Source organism: Carassius gibelio, chromosome B7 (genome assembly GCF_023724105.1).
Source record: "Carassius gibelio isolate Cgi1373 ecotype wild population from Czech Republic chromosome B7, carGib1.2-hapl.c, whole genome shotgun sequence".
NCBI lineage: Eukaryota > Metazoa > Chordata > Actinopteri > Cypriniformes > Cyprinidae > Carassius > Carassius gibelio.
Window position 1 is genome coordinate 26,140,432 of NC_068402.1, and position 21,925 is coordinate 26,162,356.

At 36.8% G+C, this 21,925-nt stretch overlaps 1 protein-coding gene across 5 annotated transcripts in view; it reads left to right on the top strand.

Annotated features, from left to right (window-relative positions):
- The window catches only part of LOC127961090 (rho GTPase-activating protein 6-like), a 32,180-nt gene that overhangs the window by 1,509 nt on the left and 8,746 nt on the right, over window positions 1-21,925 (top strand). For 2 of the 5 annotated variants that reach the window (XM_052560027.1, XM_052560026.1), the window contains exons 2-4: window positions 12,581-12,737; window positions 15,184-15,252; window positions 20,181-20,461. In XM_052560027.1, coding sequence (XP_052415987.1) covers window positions 12,581-12,737; window positions 15,184-15,252; window positions 20,181-20,461 — 507 coding nt within the window. Of the gene's footprint in view, window positions 1-7,433; window positions 7,648-9,916; window positions 10,087-11,202; window positions 11,332-12,580; window positions 12,738-15,183; window positions 15,253-20,180; window positions 20,462-21,925 lie in introns of those variants that run through there. The other 3 variants (XM_052560029.1, XM_052560028.1, XM_052560030.1) reach the window with 3 other exon arrangements.

A 21,925-nucleotide genomic window follows, 5' to 3' on the forward strand; every position in this document is an offset into this window, starting at 1 on the left:
TGCTTTCATGCTTCAAAACAGCGTGCAGTGGAAAGTACAAAGATTTGATGGATTGGCCAACATCTTGGACAGTGTTCAATATAATGAAGACCATATGCTGTGAGTGTGGGGGAAGGGGTCCCCCTTCTATTTCATCCTGCTGTCAGCTGTTTGCAGATAGCCATCAGTGTCCATTGGTAGAAATAGGGCAGGTGCAAAACCTGCGTTTCTGTAGACATCTGCGCTAATTTATGCACCGTGTCCCACAGCATTTCTGATGATGTTCACATTGTGGCATTGCTTTTAAAGCGCTTTTAGTATCATTAGCAAAGGTAAAGCATGCAAGAGTCTATTCTCAGAGGAAACAAAACAGGGCTACCAACTTTTACACACTTCTGGGTAATGCAGCACATTCCCGCAAAGTTAGTCAAGGTAAACAGATCTATCTCTAATGTCAGTACTTGATCAGTGAGGGGCTTCTCATCTCCATATAATGTTTTATAGATGTGTCATACTTAATACATATGGTCAAACATACTGCAAAACTATTTTTGCCAACAAGCTGTCTGGGGAAAAAATGCTAAATATGTGCTGGAACATTAGAAAACTCTGGATTGGGGTGTTGGAAGAATTGGAGGCAGGCAGATGAGGATTAGATTGTCTCCATGTGTCCTGATTTTTAGTTTGGACCAATAAAAGTAGCATGAAAACACAGCAGCACACAAGCTCACAGTTTCTTGCTCTAAACAGCCGAACTCTACCAGGGTTACGTCAGGAGGTTAAGTCTCACTGATCTTCTGATGAAAGATGATGTGCTGTCTTAATACAAGGGTTCCACAAACCTTTTGGGGAGCCATTTGGCAGGTGTAATCACATTTACACAAACTTTACAAAGTTTCAGTGAAATATGAGGAGGAAAATCCATTTAGTTCTCTTATTTTTTGTTTTCCTTGTCATTTTATTAGATTGGGTATGCTTGCTTATCAATTTCATTTCATTATCATAAAGCTTATGGTAAGCCAACATAAAAGAGGATAAATATTAACAAAGACACGAGTTATACAGACAGAGAGAGAGAATAAGACTTTTCTTTTATTTCCCGCTATTTCCACAGCTTTGCAGTGTAATGTCATGATGCACTGAAACAGTATATGTTTTCAGATTGTGCCGCTGCTCTGATGGGTTCAGTGAAGTATTCATCAGACTGATAACTGAGATGGTGCCCGGTTGTCAATTTTGTACACTTAAAGGGTACTGCAAGAAGGGGATGCCACAAAGTTTTAAGCAACAGTCATCCTCTTTACAAAGGGTCTATGTCTATGTGTCACTTCAAATAATTAATTATAACTTTTATGATCATGAAAATTCAGAGTGGCAGGTCACGTTCATCTTAATGCTAATGCTGGCTGGAGAGTTCAAGCTCTCGTATAAATGTGGGTGGAATATTTTTTCGGACTTCATGCAGTTCAGTCAAAACAAATCAAAATTCACCTTATTTTCTTTTTGCAAATGCTTGATTGTGAATTATGAAGGATTCATCCATGCATATGTTTCATGTTTTTATTTCTTTTGACCGTAGTTTTATTTTAACTCTTTCTCCACCGCTCTTTGGTGATGCCAGGTTTCAATTATTTAGTACACCTGACTGCAAACTTGTATTCAGATCTGAATCCAGTAAACAACTAATGGGTAAGATGTATTTTTTACTCAAAACTCGGATATAAGTCACAATACCGAAGACCTGTCAATGTTTCCGTTCCATCTAAACTCTGTAAGACTTCAAAGCTTGTCACCAGTTTCCTCAGTGAGCAGTCGCATGACTCAAAGCATTTCAAGTTGAAAGGTTTTTATCATATGATTGATGATCATAAAAGAACAAAGGAAGTCTGACATTCTGAGAACTTCCTTTTTCACCCCTCTTCCTGGTACATTTAATGGTCAAGCCCATTGAAAGGTGTTCACACTATGTGATGTGAGGTCTCCTGAAGGACACCAATAGCCTTAACAATGATTTTAATTGGAAATAATACTACTGTATTATCTGGGGGATTTGTGCAAAGGCCACTCTGTGGAATGTGCGTGTTCAAAAGTCTTGCCTTCATTAGAGAATTAAAGCTTAAATCTTCTCTGTGATTTGGAATTGAAGAGCGTGGTCTAAGTGGTTGGAGTTGCATCACACACAAGTCAAAAGTAGCCAGAAATACGTTAAACCCTTGTATCCTCTTGAGAGTTTCCAGCTATTTGGACCATACTCGCATGTATTTGAAGTTTCTGACCTAAAGTACAAAGAGGGTTTTCTTTTTACAAGAGTTTTTATAGACTGTTATGCGCATAATATTAAACCTCAAAGAAAATTCAATCTTCTTTTTTAAAGTTCAAGAACAGCATCTTCAGACAATGTGTCCCCATCTAATGTCACAAGCCTCTACGAGCTAAAAGGGAATCATTTTATGTGTTTATTGAAAAAAACTCGATGGGAGTAAATTGGATAGCTAGGATTGAATTTGCTTGACCAGCAGAGACAAGCAATAATGAAAGTCAAATGAAACTAGAATGTGTGGGACCAGGGGTCAAGAGGTAAACTCATGCATAAATGGAGTGCAGTCAACCAACAGACATCTAACCATCAGTATTACATCAATGGAAGCTTATAGAGAAAACTAAGCATGTGTAAATTGCCATAGCTGATCGATTGACTGATCAATAGCAAGCAGTGAGTGCAGTCAATGCAGCCTTTAGCAATATTGTTATGATGTCTGTCCCAAATGCGATGTCTATATGGTGAGATTGATTGCTATTTCTTCTTGTTTGGAAGGGCTGGTCATCCACATGACATAAATAAATCTGTTACATGATGAAGATATATATATTTGGTTCCATTTGCTTGTTGTTTAGTAGATGCTTTTTCTGTAAACTGAGTAAGGTCAAATTGGGCTAAATGTTAGATCAAATTACCCCAAATGTAATTTTTGTTGTTGCATGTGATGACCTCGAGGTACAATTCACAGTTCATCGTGACAAACAGGTGTTTAGGAAAATGTTGTGGTGCTTTCTGGTATTTACTGTTTGGGGAGAAAACACTAGCACCACCATACTCAGGGGTATTATTTATTGCGGATGTCAGTCAGCGGTGGTTTCTTCAGCATAATGGAGCAGAACAGTAGAGAGCTGTGACGATGGGTGGAGAATGTCCTGTTTAGAGAAGCATGGCATCTTTGCTGAATGTTTCTGTAAATGGCATTTCCTCTCCGTGACCTCTAGGGATCTTTTGAAGAACAGATTGAGATAAGAGGATTGAAAGGATAAAAGAAAAATAAGACAAGTTATGACTCATGTTACGCAATCTGTCCTCCTGTAACGGTGAAATGAGACCACACTGGCTCACACACACACACACACACACACACACACACACACACACACCTTTAGTTTCTGATTTACGGGGTGACACGACCGATAGAAGCCAAGTGAATCTTTGCTTTTGCACTGCTGCTCTCTCTCAAATCTGTCACTTGGTGTTACAAACTATGAATCAAAGTCGTCTTAGGAAAGACATTATTATTTAGTGCGTCCAAGCCTTAAAATATAACACATGCTTGCTACTAAAAATGGATTCTTTCATTCAATGCAAATTAAACGCAACATTCTTCTACACTGTTTTTGATTGACTGTGATGTGAAGTAAGACTTGACATACAGTAACAGAGCTCATTTAGATGTTAGTGTGGATGTATTTATTATGGATGTGTTGTGCGTGTGATTTGTGTGTATTTGTGATGGTTCAGCTGTTCTATATTTATATGTGTATATATAGTCAGGTTGAAGCAGGCAGTGCCATATGACCTATAATATTGTTATGTGGAACCTGAGCATTACTCCAGATATTCACTGTTCTCTGTATTTTCTCTCTTTCCGTCTCCACTATCTGCTGATACACAGCTTCTCATTGCAAGAGAAAATAAACACCGTACCAGCAGCAAACATGGATCATTTCCCCTGTCTGTGACTGTACTGCAATGTGAACATTAGTCAGCGTTACCTTCTCCACCTCAGCATGTCTAGACAGAGCTCTGCAGAGGACATGATCCATACTGAGAAATGTATGATGGTAGCTAGTAGAACAGGTGAATGTCATGATTCAAATCAGGTTTTATTGTGCTCGAGATGTAAAGGTGTATTTTTTTCAAAATAACATGTACATATATATATATATACCAAAAGTTTGGACACACCTTCTCATTCAAAGAGTTTTCTTTATTTTCATTACTATGAAAGTTGTAGATATATATATATATAGTTTATTTTAATGCCAGAGAAACGTCAGATGCTGTGGATGAGATTTATTGTTTTATTGTTTTATGTTGTTGAAACCAATGTTGACCTGTAGTGGGCAGTGCAGTCTATAGCTTTAAATTACAGTCAGCTTCCACTAGCTGCTAGCTGATGAGTGTGTAAATTAAAAAAAAAAAAAAAAGTTGTTGTAAACATCATGGGAAAGTATACATTTAGTATGTATCACTCCTCCTGTATCATCTGAGCATCTGCACCAAACCTGCATACACTGGATTTTACTCCTGTCTGCTCTTTTGGGACAGGTCCATTCCTGTTCCTGTCCATCCTGTATCAGGGTCATATAATCCTATACACCTAACAGCACTATGTTATGGCCAAAACAGGAAGAGAGCATCCTTGATGTCAGGGTCAGAGGTCAAACTGATGAAACTGAGGGGCATTTCTCTTTTAATGGCCGGATACGAACATTCTTATGTGTATGGAAAACCACTGGGACAGTCATCACTTTTTTTTTATTTTTAGGGAGAAAGAAAGTCCAAAGATTTTCATGGTGTCTTCCTGCCAATGATTTATTAGATCTCATATATGAACACAAATCAAAATGAAATGTTGCTGTTTTCTTATTGAAGGACATCATTGAGGATGAATAGTTTCTGAATCTTATGCAGTCCTCCCTAAAATCAGCCAAAAAGGGTTTATGTTCAGCAGCCTTCTTAAGTGATGAAGGCTCTTTTGGCAGTCCTGACGTTGTGAAAACAGTATGATTGTGAATGGATAGTGTATAAAAGTGATGAAGACATCTGGGCTGTGTTTTCATCCTTTATGGAGATGGAAGAATCTCCAGAGAGCTCGAGCACATCTAAGCCCTGCAGATGGTAAATTAATGGCAAATCCAAGACATAACGCACACAGCCTCACACCACATTCCAAACGCATTATTCAGAGCCGCACATTTATCAACCTGAAAAAAGTCTACTATTGGTGGCACTGCAGCTATTTTAGACCAAAGAGGTTTTGATATCTATTGGCATGGCACTTGCTTAGCTGACATAGACACAGAAAAATATCATCCATATGTGTCACTGTTAACATCTACAGTACTAATGAACCTTTGGGGATTTATATGTTGCCAGTAACAATGTCCATCAGTATTTACATGGCAACTTTTAAATGAACATCAATCCAGAGAGATGGTAAACCATCTCAAATAAAACGGTTCTTTATTGCAAACTGGAGCCTTGTTAGCTTGTGCTTGTCGCGTACTTCCTGAAGGTGAATGTGTGTCCAGGCTTGAATGAAGACTAGTCCGGATGCTACTGACAGTGCCTCTGTCCAGGAGCTCTTTGGCTAATGTGCTCAATCTGTCAGTCTGTCAGCTAGCGGCACAGAAGTACCCTAATAGGATCATTTGCTGAGCCGTCAGCCACTGACCAAACAAACATCACAAATATATACTCACCCACACACAACACGGGTGCCACTGGTGAAAATTATGATGTTATTCAAATGATTACAAATTATGTTATGCAAATTATTTTACAGCATGCATGACCAAGCACCTTGCTCATTCAAACTGCATGGTTTATTATAAAGTTATATTTTTACTACGCTGTTTTGTTCCCACATTCATGCTAAGAACTATTAAGTTTACTGACATAGTGTTAGGGTTAAGTCATGCCTTGCCTAGAGCAAGTGAGTCAGAACTGCAACAGGTGCCCCTTAAAAAACAAACTGCTAATAATATCCATGATTATTTGAGAATCATTTTGTGTTTTAATAGAAACAAATCCATTTTTTTAATTAAATTAAAATTAGGGCTGTCAGTTTAACATGTTAACTTAATTCAATAGTTCTGAAAAAAATAACGCAATTAATTTTAGGCCATTGTAGCCTAAACATTCATGTGTAATAAGTTTTATGTTGAATCAAATAAAAGCATTCTTTCTAGAGCTGCTATTTTTAATGTCTACTTGATACTTTCTCATTTAACATAATAATGGCTTTAAATGATCTTTTGTGGGTAATTTCACAGCCAAATTTAATTTGCGTTTCATTTGATTAATTAATTGGCACATCATGTCATTTATTCAATTAAAAATTGTAATTAACTCACAGCCCTAATTCAAATATTTTTTTTTCAGAAAGGATGTATCAAAGAACGCATAAAAACGTGACAGTTAAGACATTTAAAATGTTATAAAATATTTCTATGTTGAATAGCTTAGATACTGTTCTTTAACGTTTTAATCTTCAAAATAAAAATAAAGTATCACAGTTTTCACAAACATTTTAACTTATTTTCAACATTGAAACATTTCTTGAGCAGGAAATCAGCATTTATGAATGATTTCTGAAGGATCATGTGACACTAATGACTGGAGTAATGGAGTAATTCAGGATTAATTTTTTTTTTTTTTTATATTATAAAATAGAAAATAGTTCTTCTAAATTGTAATAATATTTCACAACATTACCGCATTTGATGTATTTGTACTAAATGCCAAAAAACTGAATTCTATTTCTTCTTCTTCAAAAATAAATAAAATCATCTCAATCAATTAATGTTACCTACCCCAAACTTTTGAATGGTAATGTTCACCCAGATTTGAAATTTCAATGTAGTGTCCGACGTTTCCCGCAGTATTCCCAGTTTAAAACACACACTGAGCACAAAGACTCTTACAGCATCTTGCCTTCGACTGAAAGGTTATCATGAAAAAGTGGAATCTGTGTAACAGATAAAAGTGAGACCTATGAGGTCAGCACAGAGTTGAAAGGTCAAGCTTTATTTGTATGTGCTCATCACGAGGCAGCTAGTTTGTGAAAGTATCGTGTGTAGCCCTCACAACTATAATTATTTTCTTCTTATGCTTTCCTGCTGTTTCCTCTTTATCATGCTCTTCAATTTTTCCTTTGTCCTGACTATTGTTTTCATTTCTGTGAAGAAGACAGGATTTCAACAGGAATGAATTTCTGAGTACACAGAGAAGGAAAAAGGAGTAGAAAGCCTGCAGTGGGAGATGGGAAGGGAGGACAGTGTTTGTTATGCTGCTGATGAGTGACAGTCTGACAGGGGAACTGGTTCAAAGCTCTGCTGGATCTGTTTCAGGCTCCTCCCCCTCTGCTCTACGTCACCGAGTGAGTGTTTATGTGAAGTTTGCTCTTGGCAACCCCGAGGCTGCACTCTGATTTCCATGAGTACATGGCAGATGGAGAGGACAGACCTCTCTCTGGCTCTTTATCCGTCTCTGCTTCTGTCTGTCTGTCTCATGCTCGGGTCGGATTGGCTGTACTTGTCTGAAGAGTCTGAGGAGATTGCTCTTATTCACAGAGTGTGTGTTTGTGTCAGACACACTGCCCATCTCCCAGTCTGCAGGTAGAGTCAAAAGTGTGTGTGAGTCTGTATGTGAGCTAGTTTTTCAGAGATTGTGACTGCATTATGAGACTATAATGAAAGTGTAGAATATATTCAGTGAATATAGAAATGCAATGATATGCTTGGGGAATATCATACTCGTAGTGTTTATGATGCCACATGTGATTGTTTGAGATGGTGAACACTGTACAGTGTGTTTTGTGATTGTTATGTGAGTGTGGCTAAATCTGGATTTTCTATGTTTAACCATCAGCTACCGCATACTGTTTTATGGTAAACATATATTGTCCTTCTGTTGTGTATGTGTACTTGTTTCTTGAAGAGTTTAGCAGAAGGATATGGATTTACAGTGTATATCTACATAAGGGTTAGTAACATGATGTTCTTATTTTTTTTTTTATAGATATATGAAGTTATAAAAAAATGTAGTTCATACAAACCTGACTTGAATACAACTTTTCAGTTTCTGAATTAAGAGCAATTTTTGATATTTTAGTGGTGCTTAAATATAATAATAATAATAATAATAATATAAAAAATGCTTACTGTAGGTCGTGTAATGGCTGATTTTATGTATTGAAAATATATATATATTATAAATTATATAATATATTATTATATATTATTTAATAATTTTTATTATTTTTTGACAGTTCAAAGTCAGTGTGTTGACTATTTCAGGGTCATTATGTTTTTCAATTTTTTTTGTGTATATATATATCAGATTTTTTAAATTAAATTAATTAAAAAAATGTGTGTGTGTGTGTATATATATATATATATATATATATATATATATATATATATATATATATATATATATATATATATATATATATATAGCTGATTTTTTAAATTAAATTAATTAAAACATATTTTTTTTCAGGTCGCATTGAGTAACTCTAAGAATATTTGAAAATGTAAAAGTAATATTATTTGTTAAAATAACTGTATTCAGAAAATTAGTAAAAACTTTTACACTTGTATTTAAAGTGCAAAAGTATTTGAGGAAAGTATTTCACTGTTTTAACAGGTACATAGCTTGTGATTAAATCTTACTTATAAAATAATAATAATAATAATAAAAAATGTCTGAGATCATATATATATATTTTAATGATCTCAGGCTACCTACTTTGTCACTAAACCTTATTTAAAGAGTTACAGTCTACACAATTTTTGGATGATTCTGTGACATCCTTGCGTAGGAGATAAACCATAGCAGAGATACGGCAGTCTCTTTCTCCGACTAAACCAAGAGCATTGTGCCTGTTTATGAGACTTTACCTCCTCTGAAGTAGTGACATTTTTTCATGTCAGTTTCAATGGCCTTAAAACATAAAGCAGACCTCACATTCCTTAGGATTCAGTTTTCTTTTGTTGACCTTATCCCATCAGGTACATGAATATAACCACCGATGAGGCCACCAGACAACATTACACACAGAATGATGAATTTAGATTCTTGCTCCAAGGCAACTTCCTTAAGAAAAAACAAAAACATAACATACTTAACAGAATGCAATGCAAGTCTTCAGTGAAGACTTTTCGGCTTCCTTTGATGCTGTCCTTCCTTTGAGGACTGTCTGAGGTCGTCTAATTGTTTTGCAGCACAGAGATCATCCAGTGTGAGAGCAGATATTGAGTTTGCCTTTTGTTTTTGTTCTTTGACACAGTATAGCTTAAATGGATAATTGAGAAGGGCTGACTGCTGCTGTTTTATTTTCTCTCATTTTTCTTTCAGTTCTCTAAATGTACAGAGAGATCAGTCTTGGGTTTGGTGTTGCTCAAGAGCAGAGAGGTTCTCCGTAACTTTCCACTGTATGGAAGCTTAGCTGTTTATTTTCTCACACATTATCATGTACCCACATTAATGCACATTCACATGCATCCATGCACACCAAAACAAGCCATTTATGTAAATGCTAAACAGATGTAGCTGAGACTGAGTACACAATAGAAGTTTATCGCTGTACTGTATGCATATCATACTCGTGACGATGACAAGAATTATCTGATTGTGCTCCTTCAATAGAAACACCAGGATTGTTACTGGCTGAACTCTTATACAAGCACTTGGAAATAATTTTAAAAGGGGCATCTGGGAACTATCAGCATGTTTCTAAATACAAGTATTTATATCGAAATTCTCATGAGGGACCATGAGCCAGGTTTTAAGGATCAGGAGACAAATATGGTCAGGGCTCAAGAAGTATATGAAGTGGAAATCGGACAAGAATTCAGAAAGGAAATAAGAGCATGGACTGAGAACGACTTTTTAAGGAATAAGCTATTGTTTGCTCTGGATGGCTAAAGAAATCTCTTCAAAGGGAAGCAGTTTCACAAAACTGTTTACTTTATTGTTCTAGTACTCGAGTGGTCTTGCAACAATATTTATGGACCTCTGATGTTTTTGTCTGGGTCTTGTCATGCACTAAGGTATGTCTGCACTTGGATTAGCTGTCTCAGACATGAATGCAAGAACCTGATTTACACGTGGACATGTTGTAGCAGCCTTGTCAAATAAATGTATTGTCAAATAGATTTCTATTTGATATTAGAGGGACATTGTTTCAGCATAATATGCAATCAATCCAAATGACTATGATTTTTCTCAGAATTGCCAAACATAAAAAAGACACAATTATGAGATCACAATTACCTTTTTTATTCTGTTATGGAAATAGGCTTTAATACAATCATGATTATTGCATTGTCCAATTTGTGGACTGTTCTTGTTTAATAACTATATATTATGTAGGTTTATCTTTTCATGGACTGATGGAGCTTCCCACATTCAGTCTTGTCTCATTCTCAAAAATGTCTGGTCTCCATAGGGTCTCAAGATGTTCTTGGGTTAGTAGGGTTTCATTATGGAGTAAGAGTTTTTGTATTGGATAGATTTTTTATTTTCTTCATAATTGGAAAATTTACCCAAGAGTCCTGATACGTCATATAGGATGTGTGCTGTGTTTGTTATGTCTGTTTAGTTTTATGAAGGCAAGTGTTTCTCACAAAAGCCTTTGTGTCCAGCACAATACTCCTGATGAACGATGAGTGCGGTTTGGGTTTCAGTGGCCTTTGGAGTATGGCGTAATGTGACATGTGTTTGTGTTTTGCTCTTCCCTTCGTTCCTGACCTTCACTTTTTTAGTTTTAAAAGAAGGGACAGTGTATGTGAGAAAGAGAAGGGCATATGAAACAGAGTTAGGGAGGAGAGGAGTTGGAAAAGGACTCTGTGGCTTGCATTGCCCTGAGGCCTCTCTCATCCTCCCAACCTGAAATTGCATGATACTAATGAACATGTTGCTCAGCCACAGTAGTTTTTATGATATGTTTTTCTTGTAAGTACATTATACAACGATCCTGCAAAAGATAAGGGATGTTTACAGTTACATACTAAGAAAAGTATACAATGATAGCTCAGAATGCACAGCATAAAGAGATTCTCTCAGTAATACCAGTTTCTACACACATTTGAGATACTGGTATCAACAAGCTGCTTGATGGATCTCATGTTGTTTTCACTGATCTCTATTTTCATCCAAATAAACAGAGCACAACCTGTGACCTCTATCCTTTATTTGACACTGGTGGGCGTCTTGCGTGACCACGACTTGAGTGGAAAGTGACCTCCCACATGGACACAGAATACAGACACACTCCTGCTTTCAATTAAATCCTAGTAAGATGACAACTCACACATTGTTTAAACAGTTTCAAGCCTGTAAGACATTCCTTCAACTTTGGAAAACAAGTTAAGATATTTTTTTATGGAATTTGAGAGCTTTCTGACCAAAAGAGAGGAACGCACACACAAGTGCTGTGGTATTGTCAGGAATGCACTTCAAATCCTGACACGGAAGAGAAGAAATTGAATAAAGTTGTGGTTTTTGTTTCCTTTATTACGTTTGAACCACTGATGTCACATGGACTATTTTAATAATGTCCTTACAACCTTTCTGGGCCTTGACCATTCAGGGTCAGAAAGCTCTTGGGTTTCTTCAACAATATCTTAATTTGTGTTCAGAACATGAACAAAGGCCTTATGGGTTTGAAACGATATGAGAGAGTAATTAATGACAGAATAATTTTTTTGGGGTGAACTATCCCTTTAAGAATACTTTATCGTGTGATACTTTAAAATTGGATATGTACACTTTCAGGATGATATTTTGCCGTTAACGGGACAAGACATTATATTGTGATTTGTTGATCTAGCAGTATTCAAATAAGCACTGATGTTGACCGGCAGCAGATTTCCTTTCAGTAAATGTTTTGGCTTTCAGTTTTTCTCGTTGTCATCACATCAGATGTGCCAACACATATCACTACTACACACAGGATGTATGCTGTCAGAGGAATTACATAAGGTCAAAAAATGTCCACTAGCTATTGTATGTTTACCCAGCACAGTGCTGCTGCCAAGTCTAAAAGTAGCTGTCCTTGAATCCAAATTAAACTGAGAAGCTCAAACAGTGCTTTTCTCATATACTGTAGCATGTTTTAAGTGCTTAGACCTTTAGGCTTTTGTGTTTCTAGTAACCCAGACAGGCCTTTTAGACCATGTTTATCCAGACGTGTTCCTATTAGGGAAAAATATTTAAAACTATGAATGTCTAAAAATCGCTCTTAAGGACTGTTGGGAGTGATTTCACACCTCTTAACCCCAGCTTTTGCTGCACAATATTTGATGGTTGGTTTGTAAGAGGTGTGCCAAGCACTTTAACAGCAGTATATCACTTTCAGCAGGGTAAATCCTGCTCTCGGCGATACGCCTTGCTGCAGAATTCCAGCTCTGATCAAACACACATGAATCAGCTTCCCTTTCAAATCACAACCAGGTGTGCTCGAGCTGGTCCACAACCAAACTCAAAAAGGCCTGCTGAGTCTGAAAGTAATGTGTTCACTGTATCACTTCTGCTTTCTTTCAGGGTGACCATACGTGGGCCACCATGTTGGGGCAGAGCGTGAAGCTTCAGCCGGTCCCCATCCAAAGTCTCTCAGAGCTGGAAAGAGCACGTCTGCAGGAGGTGGCCCTTTACCACTTGGAAAGAAGAGACCTAGACTTTAAAATTGGCATTCCTAGAGGTACACTTATCTTGTTTCGTGAAGACTGGTAATCATGCATGACAGAAGTAGTGCACAGATCTAAATACTAAATGATAAATCACTTTACATATAATAACCATAACTAGTCTAGATATGATTATTTCAGACAGATGCTTAACGGATCCCCAAAAAAATCCATGCAAAATTCACATTGCGGTCAATTCTGAGGCATTTTTGAGGGATTCCCGATAGTAAATCTAGATAAGACCAGATAAGACTTCTGAGAGGTGAAAATGAGATTTGTAAGATAGAGTACAGCAGTAGCTACCATACCAACAGATCATCTGAATTGTTGCACACCACTGTGGGGTCATGACCCCAAAACAGGTTCCTGGCCACTTCACCATAGACAGCAAGGGAAAAAACAGCTCTGAATCCAATAAAATGTAATCAACTATATTATCTTGTATAGTTATAAATAGACTTTTCTCTCTATTATAGACACATCTTTTGTAGCTGACACCGGTCGAGGTATTTTAAAACAAATACATCTGTCACTTGGTGGAAGCTGCCAAATTAGCCAAACGCCAACATGGACAGATTGCGTGACATGTCCTTATCTCTGAAATCCAGGAACAAAACTGTGTGAAATACAAGACAGTACAACTTAGCCCAGTTTTTGTTCCATGTGCTTGCCTTCTGCTGACTTTTATGCACTTATAAATTTGTCATTCGTAATATTGTTGAGTCATTGCAGCTCAATGGAGTTTGTTGGAGATATCACATTCAATATGAAATAAACAATATTAATTAACAGGACCATCCCTGTTTATTATTTGATAATGTGAGATTGGATACTGTTATCATGTGAGAAACCCCTTATGTCCCACCATGGAAAACCGCATTGTTTATGGGAAGTGGTATTCCCAGCACGTACAGGCAGCTCCACATGGACAGATCAGAGGAGGTCATCCTCTGTTCTCTCTAGTGGAGTTTTCAACCGGTCATCTGTGAGAAGACCACAGCTGGCACGTTAGCTGATCCACGGGGAAGCAGCCACCACAATTTATGGGAATATTTATGGAACATTTTCCTCCCAAAGGAGAAATCTGTCATACTGAGCCTGGTGGTTTAATCAGACGCTCCTCTTGGAATTGTTTTCAACGTGTTTGGCAGCCATTTTTGGGGAAGATGAATGTCCTTTGGAGAGTTAAATTAAACTTTGTGAAATGCACTTAAGCGATGTCATGAAGTGACTGACCTCTCTATTTTCTGGTTTGTTTGTGGTTATTTGAAAGTTAAGTACTGTAAACTTTCTGCATTTTCTCTGTAATATTGTGATTCCTAATCTTTGTAAACTCCGGCTGTATGCAGCCTGGAGCTGTTGTTTTGTTGTCCTGGTTTTGTTTTAGTCTCTTGCTTTATAAAAGTGGCTCCTTTACTTTGTTTTCAATCTCTGCATTGGCCCGAAGAGATTATTTATCCTGAATCAGGCTTATATCTCAGCATGCTCTCTGTTCATTCCCCTAATAATCCTCTCTATGATGGGAGCCGATGGGGGCTTCAGCCCATGATGTCTTGGCGTGTGGGGAGGGTTGGGGGCAGTTGCCATAGAAATAAACTCTCATTTCCTGCAGTCATGGGAATATGACCCCACCTAAAGCCCCTCTGCATGTGCTACAAGTCATTTGGTTTTCTCTCAGATCTCTCTGGACATCTCTGCAGAGCATCTTTTAAACCTTTTCCCACTCAGTCCTCTTCTGATTCAAATTAATAAAAGTATAGCTGTAAGTTGAAGGCATATCAAAATGGAACCAAGTTATCAGCACTCACAGACAGGAAGAGGTTTGAGGGTAAACACGTCTATTGGTTTGAGTTTAAAAAGTTGCAGCACTGTGGGGGAAGTTTTAACCTACTGTAGTAAAGGGAACAGCTATTCATCACATTTTTACTGTTCTCCTGAGGGCCGTATAGACAGACTTCATCAGCGATATGAAAACACACAGACAAAGGGTGTTTTAGTTTAGCTATAGGCTACTTATTTTGAGCTCCAAATCTGGAAAGAATGCCTTTTTTCTATAGCAAACATTTTGGATAATCTGTTTATCTGTGTAGAAGATGCTTCTGCTTCTAATTTTGTCTTACAGCTTCCACTAATATAGGTTTTATATAGTGTTTGCTTTGTCAGCTCTGTGCCCATACTCGGTGCTTAAGAGGTTTCACTTTATTGTCAGCCATCTAACTGGAACAGTTTATTTCTGGCAAAGGAAGACTTGTTACATGCATCTGTTTAGGTGTTTGTGTTATGTACCTCTTTTATGTGTTGTCAGCATTAGATTTACATTTTTATACAATACTGTTTTAACGTTTGAGTTATTTTTGTTATATATGTGTGTGTGTGTGTGTGTGTGTGTGTATATATTTTGTTGATCTATGTACAAAAGCAACCATAATCCTGTTTTTTTAATTTTTTTTTTTTTTTCAGAGATTCGTAAGAGGAGGAAATCACTACGGAGAAAGTTTGACTCTTTCTCAAAAGAAAAGAAAGAGCGAGGTAAGAGATGTTATTTCATTTTTCATATATCTTCAGATCTCATGCAACCTGCGTTTAAAGGACTAGAATGGCAATAGTTTCAACATTAAACTTTCATAGATAAAATCTAATTCCATTTCCAAACTATATTTTTTTGTTAAATATCCCATTTTACTTTTAAATAGCGTCACATTATGGAACTTGAGAGTGATGAATTGGATCGTCTTTAAATGCCCTGTGTTTGTCAGGCAGCGTTCCTGAGCTCATGCAGTATTGTAATCTTTGTTTAACAAACAACCAACAAGACACATATACTGAAATGTTAGGTCTTCAAGTCTTCTCTTTTAGATTCATTTAAACTTACTTACAAACAAATGATAATGAAACTGCCTTTTAAATTTCATCTAGATATCACCTTATAGTTGTCAACTTATGTAACTTCTGTCTTCATGACGTCATTGTTAAACCATTACAGTACTACTAATCGCCATTCTTTGGTGGTGGACAGTGATGGTGAACAGAGAATAGAGAGAGACTTATAAATGGCTGTTCGCTGACTCTGGTTGCCAGGGCTGCTTGGTGTGTCACAGTTCTTGCAAATCTCCCATAGGCCTTTAAGACACAAAGCTTTAAGACTTTAAGACGCAAGACAATTTTACATCCAATGTAGCTTTGCTTCTTTGCAGTCTGTATATCCCTGTGAATGCATGTTTTATATACAATCTAAACGATTCTGAAACCATTCCTTCACACTGTATAATGTGTAAACAGCAGAACCAGTTTTGTGTGAAGAAACTCGACAAAGACTTAAGAGTTGTATCGATGTAACTGTATTTTAGGGTTTTATTTACACATTTATTTTTGGTGTAAGTACACAGTTCAAAAGTTGAGGGATTGTACAATTTCTCATTGTTTTTGAAAGAAATCTATTATGCTTACTAAGACTGTATTGATTCAAACAAAAATATAGTAAAAGATAAGAAAAGAAAGATATGTGAATATATTTGAAACATACAAATTATTCCTGTGATGGCAAAGCTGAATTTTCAGCATCAATTTCTCCAGCATCAATGATCCTACAGAAATCATTCTAATATGCCTATTATAATATGCACATTTCTTATTATTATCAATGTTGAAAACAATGCTTAAATTTTTTTGAGGAAACCATAATGCTCTTTTTCAGGATTCTTTGATGCATATACATTCCAAAAAGACTTTACTCTTAATTTTAATAAATCGAATGCATCCTTATGGAATAAAAGTAGCAATTTCTTTCTACAAATAAATAAATAATAATAAGAATCTTACTGACGTTAAACTTTTGCTCAATAGTGATAATTTTGATGGTCCCTTTTGAGCATTCTGTCGACAGTAAGTAACTTTGCACCCACATGTAATATATATACATATGTGTGTGTGTGTGTGTGTGTTTTATAGATCTGTGGACTAAAGCAACCATAATCCTAGTAGACTGTCTGATTAATATCTGTGATGTCGTCCCAACATACATTCTACTGACTATGAGTAACTTTAGTTCAAGAGTGACAGTTAAAAAAATTGAAACCAGGTAGGGTGTTGTGCACAGTAATTTAAATAATAATAAACTCATTAGTGCTGAATCAGTATTTAACTTTGCTCTAAGAGCTCAGACTGATCTCAGAGCGGCTCCGAAAGTTGCCGGAGCTAAAGCAGCACTGATTCCCGAGTCAGTCGGATTTGTTTGGCCATGTTCCTGGAGTTCGGCCAAACGCCTGCCACCTGCAACCACAGTCTGGCGCTTGTTTCCAGCATGTGCGTCAGCTCCAGGTAGCGGGCGGGGAGGGCTGAATGAAGGACTGCAGGGGAGGATGGTGATAGGGTAGAGGGAGGAATTTAAAGTCTCAATCCCCATATCCATCCAGCTTATCGGAGGACTAGCAGCCAGTGGACCAGACTAACCTGACCCGCCACTAGACCTTTAAGCCCTGGAGCAGAGATAGGAGAAAAGGGATTGTGAGGAGGAGAGAGGACGGCAAGACTGCTTTGCTTTTGTGTTGCTTTGACAGCCAAAACAGATTAGATGTAACCTCACAGTAGTCCTGTTAGGGTGTTAAAGATGCTATTTAAAAGTGCGTGCTTTACGTATTCATCATGTCTTTGTCCCTCCCCATCTGCATAAATACTGTAGTAGTTCAGTTACATTTAAGCTGCTTTAGAAGAACATGTTAAATAAAGCTTTCTTTGAGGTGAAGCATGTAAGATCCAGTAGAAGAGTTTTTTGAAGGTGCTAATACATCTCGTGTTTTAATTAGGCTAGTTCTGAAATCATTTAATTGAGTAAACTGTTAAGTAAACCCTCTAAGAGGCTTACTTGTACACAAGAGAGGCACACTTGTAACAGTTGTTTATATATATTTTTGTTACTTTGTTTTGGAATGTATTTATTTTTGTTTTATGTATGCATTTATGAACAGTGGTGTGAAACATTTTTGGCCCCTTCCTGGTTTTACTTTTTTTTTTTTTTTTTTGCATATTCATCAAATTTGATTGCTTCAGATCAAACAAATTTTAATATTACACAAAGATATCAAATACAAAATGCAGTTTTGAAATAATTATTTCATTTATTAAGGGGAAAAAAGTGGTCCAAACCGTGAAAAAGTAATTGCCCCCTAAATCTAATAACTGGTTGTGCCAGCCTTTCTTGGAATTTTTGCCACATTGGAAGGTTTGAGCGTGAATGGACTGTTTAAGGTCATGCCACAGCATCTCAGTCTGATTTTTGACTGGGCCATTTCAAAACCTTAATTCTGTTTTTCTTGAGCCATTCAGAGGTGGACTGTGTTTGGGATCATTGTCCTGCTGCGTAACTTGAGGTCACAAACTCACGGCTGGACATTCTCCTTCAGGATTTTCTGTTAGATTGAAGAATTCATGTTTCTATTAGTTATAGAAAGTCATCCAGGTCCTGAAGCTGCAAAGCAGAACCAGATTATCACACCACCACCTCCATGTTTAACTGTTGGGATGATCTTCTTTTTAGGAAATGCTGTGTTGGTTTTACACGAGATGTAATGGGGCACACACCTTCCAAAAACTTTTGTCTCATCAGTCCATAGAATATTTGCCCACAAGTCTTGGGAATATTCAAAATATTTTTTGCCAAATGTGAGACAAACCTTTGTGTTCATTTTGGTCTGCAGTGACTTTTGCCTTTGAACTCTCCCATGGATGCCGTTGTTGAATCATGAACATGACCTTAATTGAGGCAAGTGAGGCCTGCAGTTCTTTACTTGTTGTTCTGGGTTCTTTTGTGACCTCCTGGATGAGTCGTCGTTACGCTCTTGGAGTAATTTTGGTAGGCCAGCCACTCCTGGGAAGGTTCAGCACTGTTCCAAGTTTTCTCCATTTGTGGATAATGGCTCTGACCGTAGATCGCTAGAGTCCCAACGCCTAAAAACTGGCTTTAGAACCCTTTTCAGACTGATCTAGTTTCTCATCTGTTCTTGAGTTTCTTTAGATCAAAGCATGATGTGTTGCTCTTCAAGCATGCTTCAGTTTGTCACTCAGGTTCTATTTAAATGATTTCTTGATTCTACAGGTCTGACAGTAATCCGTAGTGTGGCTAGTGAAATTTAACTCCGCTTTCTAAAATAATTTGGTCAACAATAATTTTTTTCACATAGGGCTAGGTAGGTTTTGACATATTTTTTCCCTTAATAAATTAAATCATCATTTAAAAACTGTTTTGTATTTACTTGCATTATCTTTGTGTAATATTAAAATTAATTTGATGATCTGAATCTTTTAAGTATGACAAATTTGCCAAAAAAAACAGGAAGGGGGCAAAAACCTTTTCACAGCACTGTATGAATGTATTTGTTTATTAAAATTTCCAAATAAGTTTAAGCAGTGTGTTGACGTGCCAACTCTAGCTCTCTAGATTTCATATCTGTGGGCAGATAAAGATGTTTTCCTCCTTTGCACAAGAAAAGCAAACAGAAGTTGAACACCAAAACTGTACAGCACAGGAAGAGTGAACTGAGATACTGATCATATTAAATCTGAAGATACGTCTGAAACATTATAGTCTTTATATGGCACTTTCAAGTCATGTAAAAATTGACCTAATTGAGGTCTAAGAAGTGCAGAATCATTTACAATCTAAAAAGCAAAAACAAGCCACAGGAGACACTCAAAAAGGGCAGTTCTTGTAAAAATAAAAATTCTGTCATTATTTACTCATTCTCAAACGGTATGACTCTCTCTTATTCTCTCTTCTATCGCTAATTTGCCCAGTTTTCTCAAATCTGGCCCCAAGTCTCTTTCTATTACAGGTGAACAGGCTAAAAAATAATAGAAATCACCATACTTTCCCAGTTAATAAATCACAGTACATTTAGACAGTTTTTATTGGAATGGAACATTTAGTAAATGTAAGTGTCATTGAAATGGAGATTTCTGTAAGTGCAGGAAAAAAAAAATTCATTTTGAGAAAACTGCTTTTAAAGATATGTATTTTAATGTAAAGATACTTACGCAAATAGCTAAAGTAAAATAAAACCAACAATAAAATGTGTATTTTGGGAGTTTTTCTTTTTCACTAGTCTGAAAGCAGTCAAGTTTGGATGCAAAAGCTCAAAACTGACCTAAAATAGGATAGGATAGGACTTATGGGCTGATAATGAGTTTGAGGTTTTTGTGATGACATTTGATATGATATGCAGAGTCACTGTTTACTGAAATAAAGAATGAGTTTGACATGTTTCACACACTCCCTTCCTGAAATGTCGTGTAAAACTCCAAAAATTCCAAAAAGTTGATATTCACTGTAAGTGACATAAAAGCTTTGGAAACTATGGACACTTTAAATATCAAAATCTATCTATGTAATTCAAATGAATGAAGTAGTCCACTAGCCTACTGTCAAGGTCATTTGTTTGCTAACTGTTTGGATTCTTCCACAGAGTCTGCAGCCAAAGCATTCGGTATCCCGCTCTCCCAGGTCATTGCAAACGACCGGGCCTTCAAGCAACGGCAGGATGCCCTGAAAGAGAGCCGACGGGACTGTCTGGACCTGGAGGCCAGTGTTCTTCACTTCCGTGCTGAGAAATGGCAGCACAATGGAAACCGGCCGCGGGGCAATACAGCCTTATCACCTGATGCTGCCTCCTCACCAGCACTGGAGGCCCACAGCAAACCTCCCTCATCAGCGTTCATGGACACCACCTCACGCACTCACAGACGGGTAAGTGCCTATTATCTTTAAAACTATACCAACATCCTCATCCAAAAGTACTGTCTTCTGAAAGATGTGGTATGTATATTTAAGATAATCTTGGTCTTTTGATCTAGTAATCAGGAGCCGATTTTTTAAACCCAGAACCCAGGTCATGTTGAACTTTAAACACCTGCAATTCATTACACATAACATCACATGCATAACATAACAGCTATACATGACGACACAGTTAAGTGTGGGTTATTGCTTTGAGAGATCGTTGCTGTCATCTCATACGTGAGCAAATGAAAGAAGAGGACACTATCTACGCAAATATAAATCAGAGCCAATAAAAACTCATTACTATCACTAAGCTGGCATCATTTTATTCAAAGAATTCCCCACGGTCAAGTGTTGATATGGTACATCTCACAGATAAACTCCTAGCTGAGGCTTGTAAAACAATTTGAGCAACAACAACAAAAAAAGGCAAAAGGAGATAATTCACTGAACTGATCTTATTTAAACCTGAATCAGAAATACAAAACAAGACAGACATGCTTTATGTGTATGGAGTCAAAAAATCAGTTATTCTTTGTTATCATCCCTTGTGTGTTTTTGTTTTTTTTTTGTAAAATAGACATGTATAAACTGAAAATGGCAGTTAAAAAGCTATAATGTACCAATTTAATTCCAAGAATTTTAATTAAAATTGAAATAATAAAATATACATTTCTAATTAATTTGAATTAAAATACTAAAATTAAAAATGTCATTAAAATGAACAATCAGTTCATTTGTATTGTTTCATTTTCTGATGATTTAGCAAAGATTATTACCAGCATATGATCATTCAAAACCAAAACGTCTGTTTCTGCTGTTTCTTCATCTCTATTGTATAAAAATGGCACTATATAAATAAATGTGACTCGACTTAAAAATAAATGCTATGACCACTTAATTTAATAAAGGTACAAGAATTTAGATATCAGAGTCAAGTGTAGACAATAAGTAAGCACCTTTTTAAAAACAGAGAGTCATAAGATGAGCTAGGCAATACCTTGAAGAACATACTGTAGTATTCTTCAGCACATTAATAATGGCTGTTTGTTATTACTGAGTCAGTCAGCGTGGTTCAGGTTATTGTTTGATGCTGTATGGGTGATTTCCATACCTCTCTCAGTGTGACTGGAGACAACATCTCTATGGGTGGCTACATATCAGCAGGAGGGAATGAGATTTACGTCTGTGTCTTTGCCAAATCAAACTCTCCATTCTCTCCGGCCAAACATGGAGAGAGAAAGAGAACAGATTACTGGGTTATTCAGTCATCGTGTTGACATCTGAAAAGCTTTCATCGAAATCTGTTTACATTTCTGTTGTATACAAAGCATAAATAAATATATTTCGTTCAGATTTTTCTCACCAGCTTAGAGCTCATTTCTGACCAGCGTGAAAGTGTTTCAGGTGTTTATCTGTTTTACTAATGCA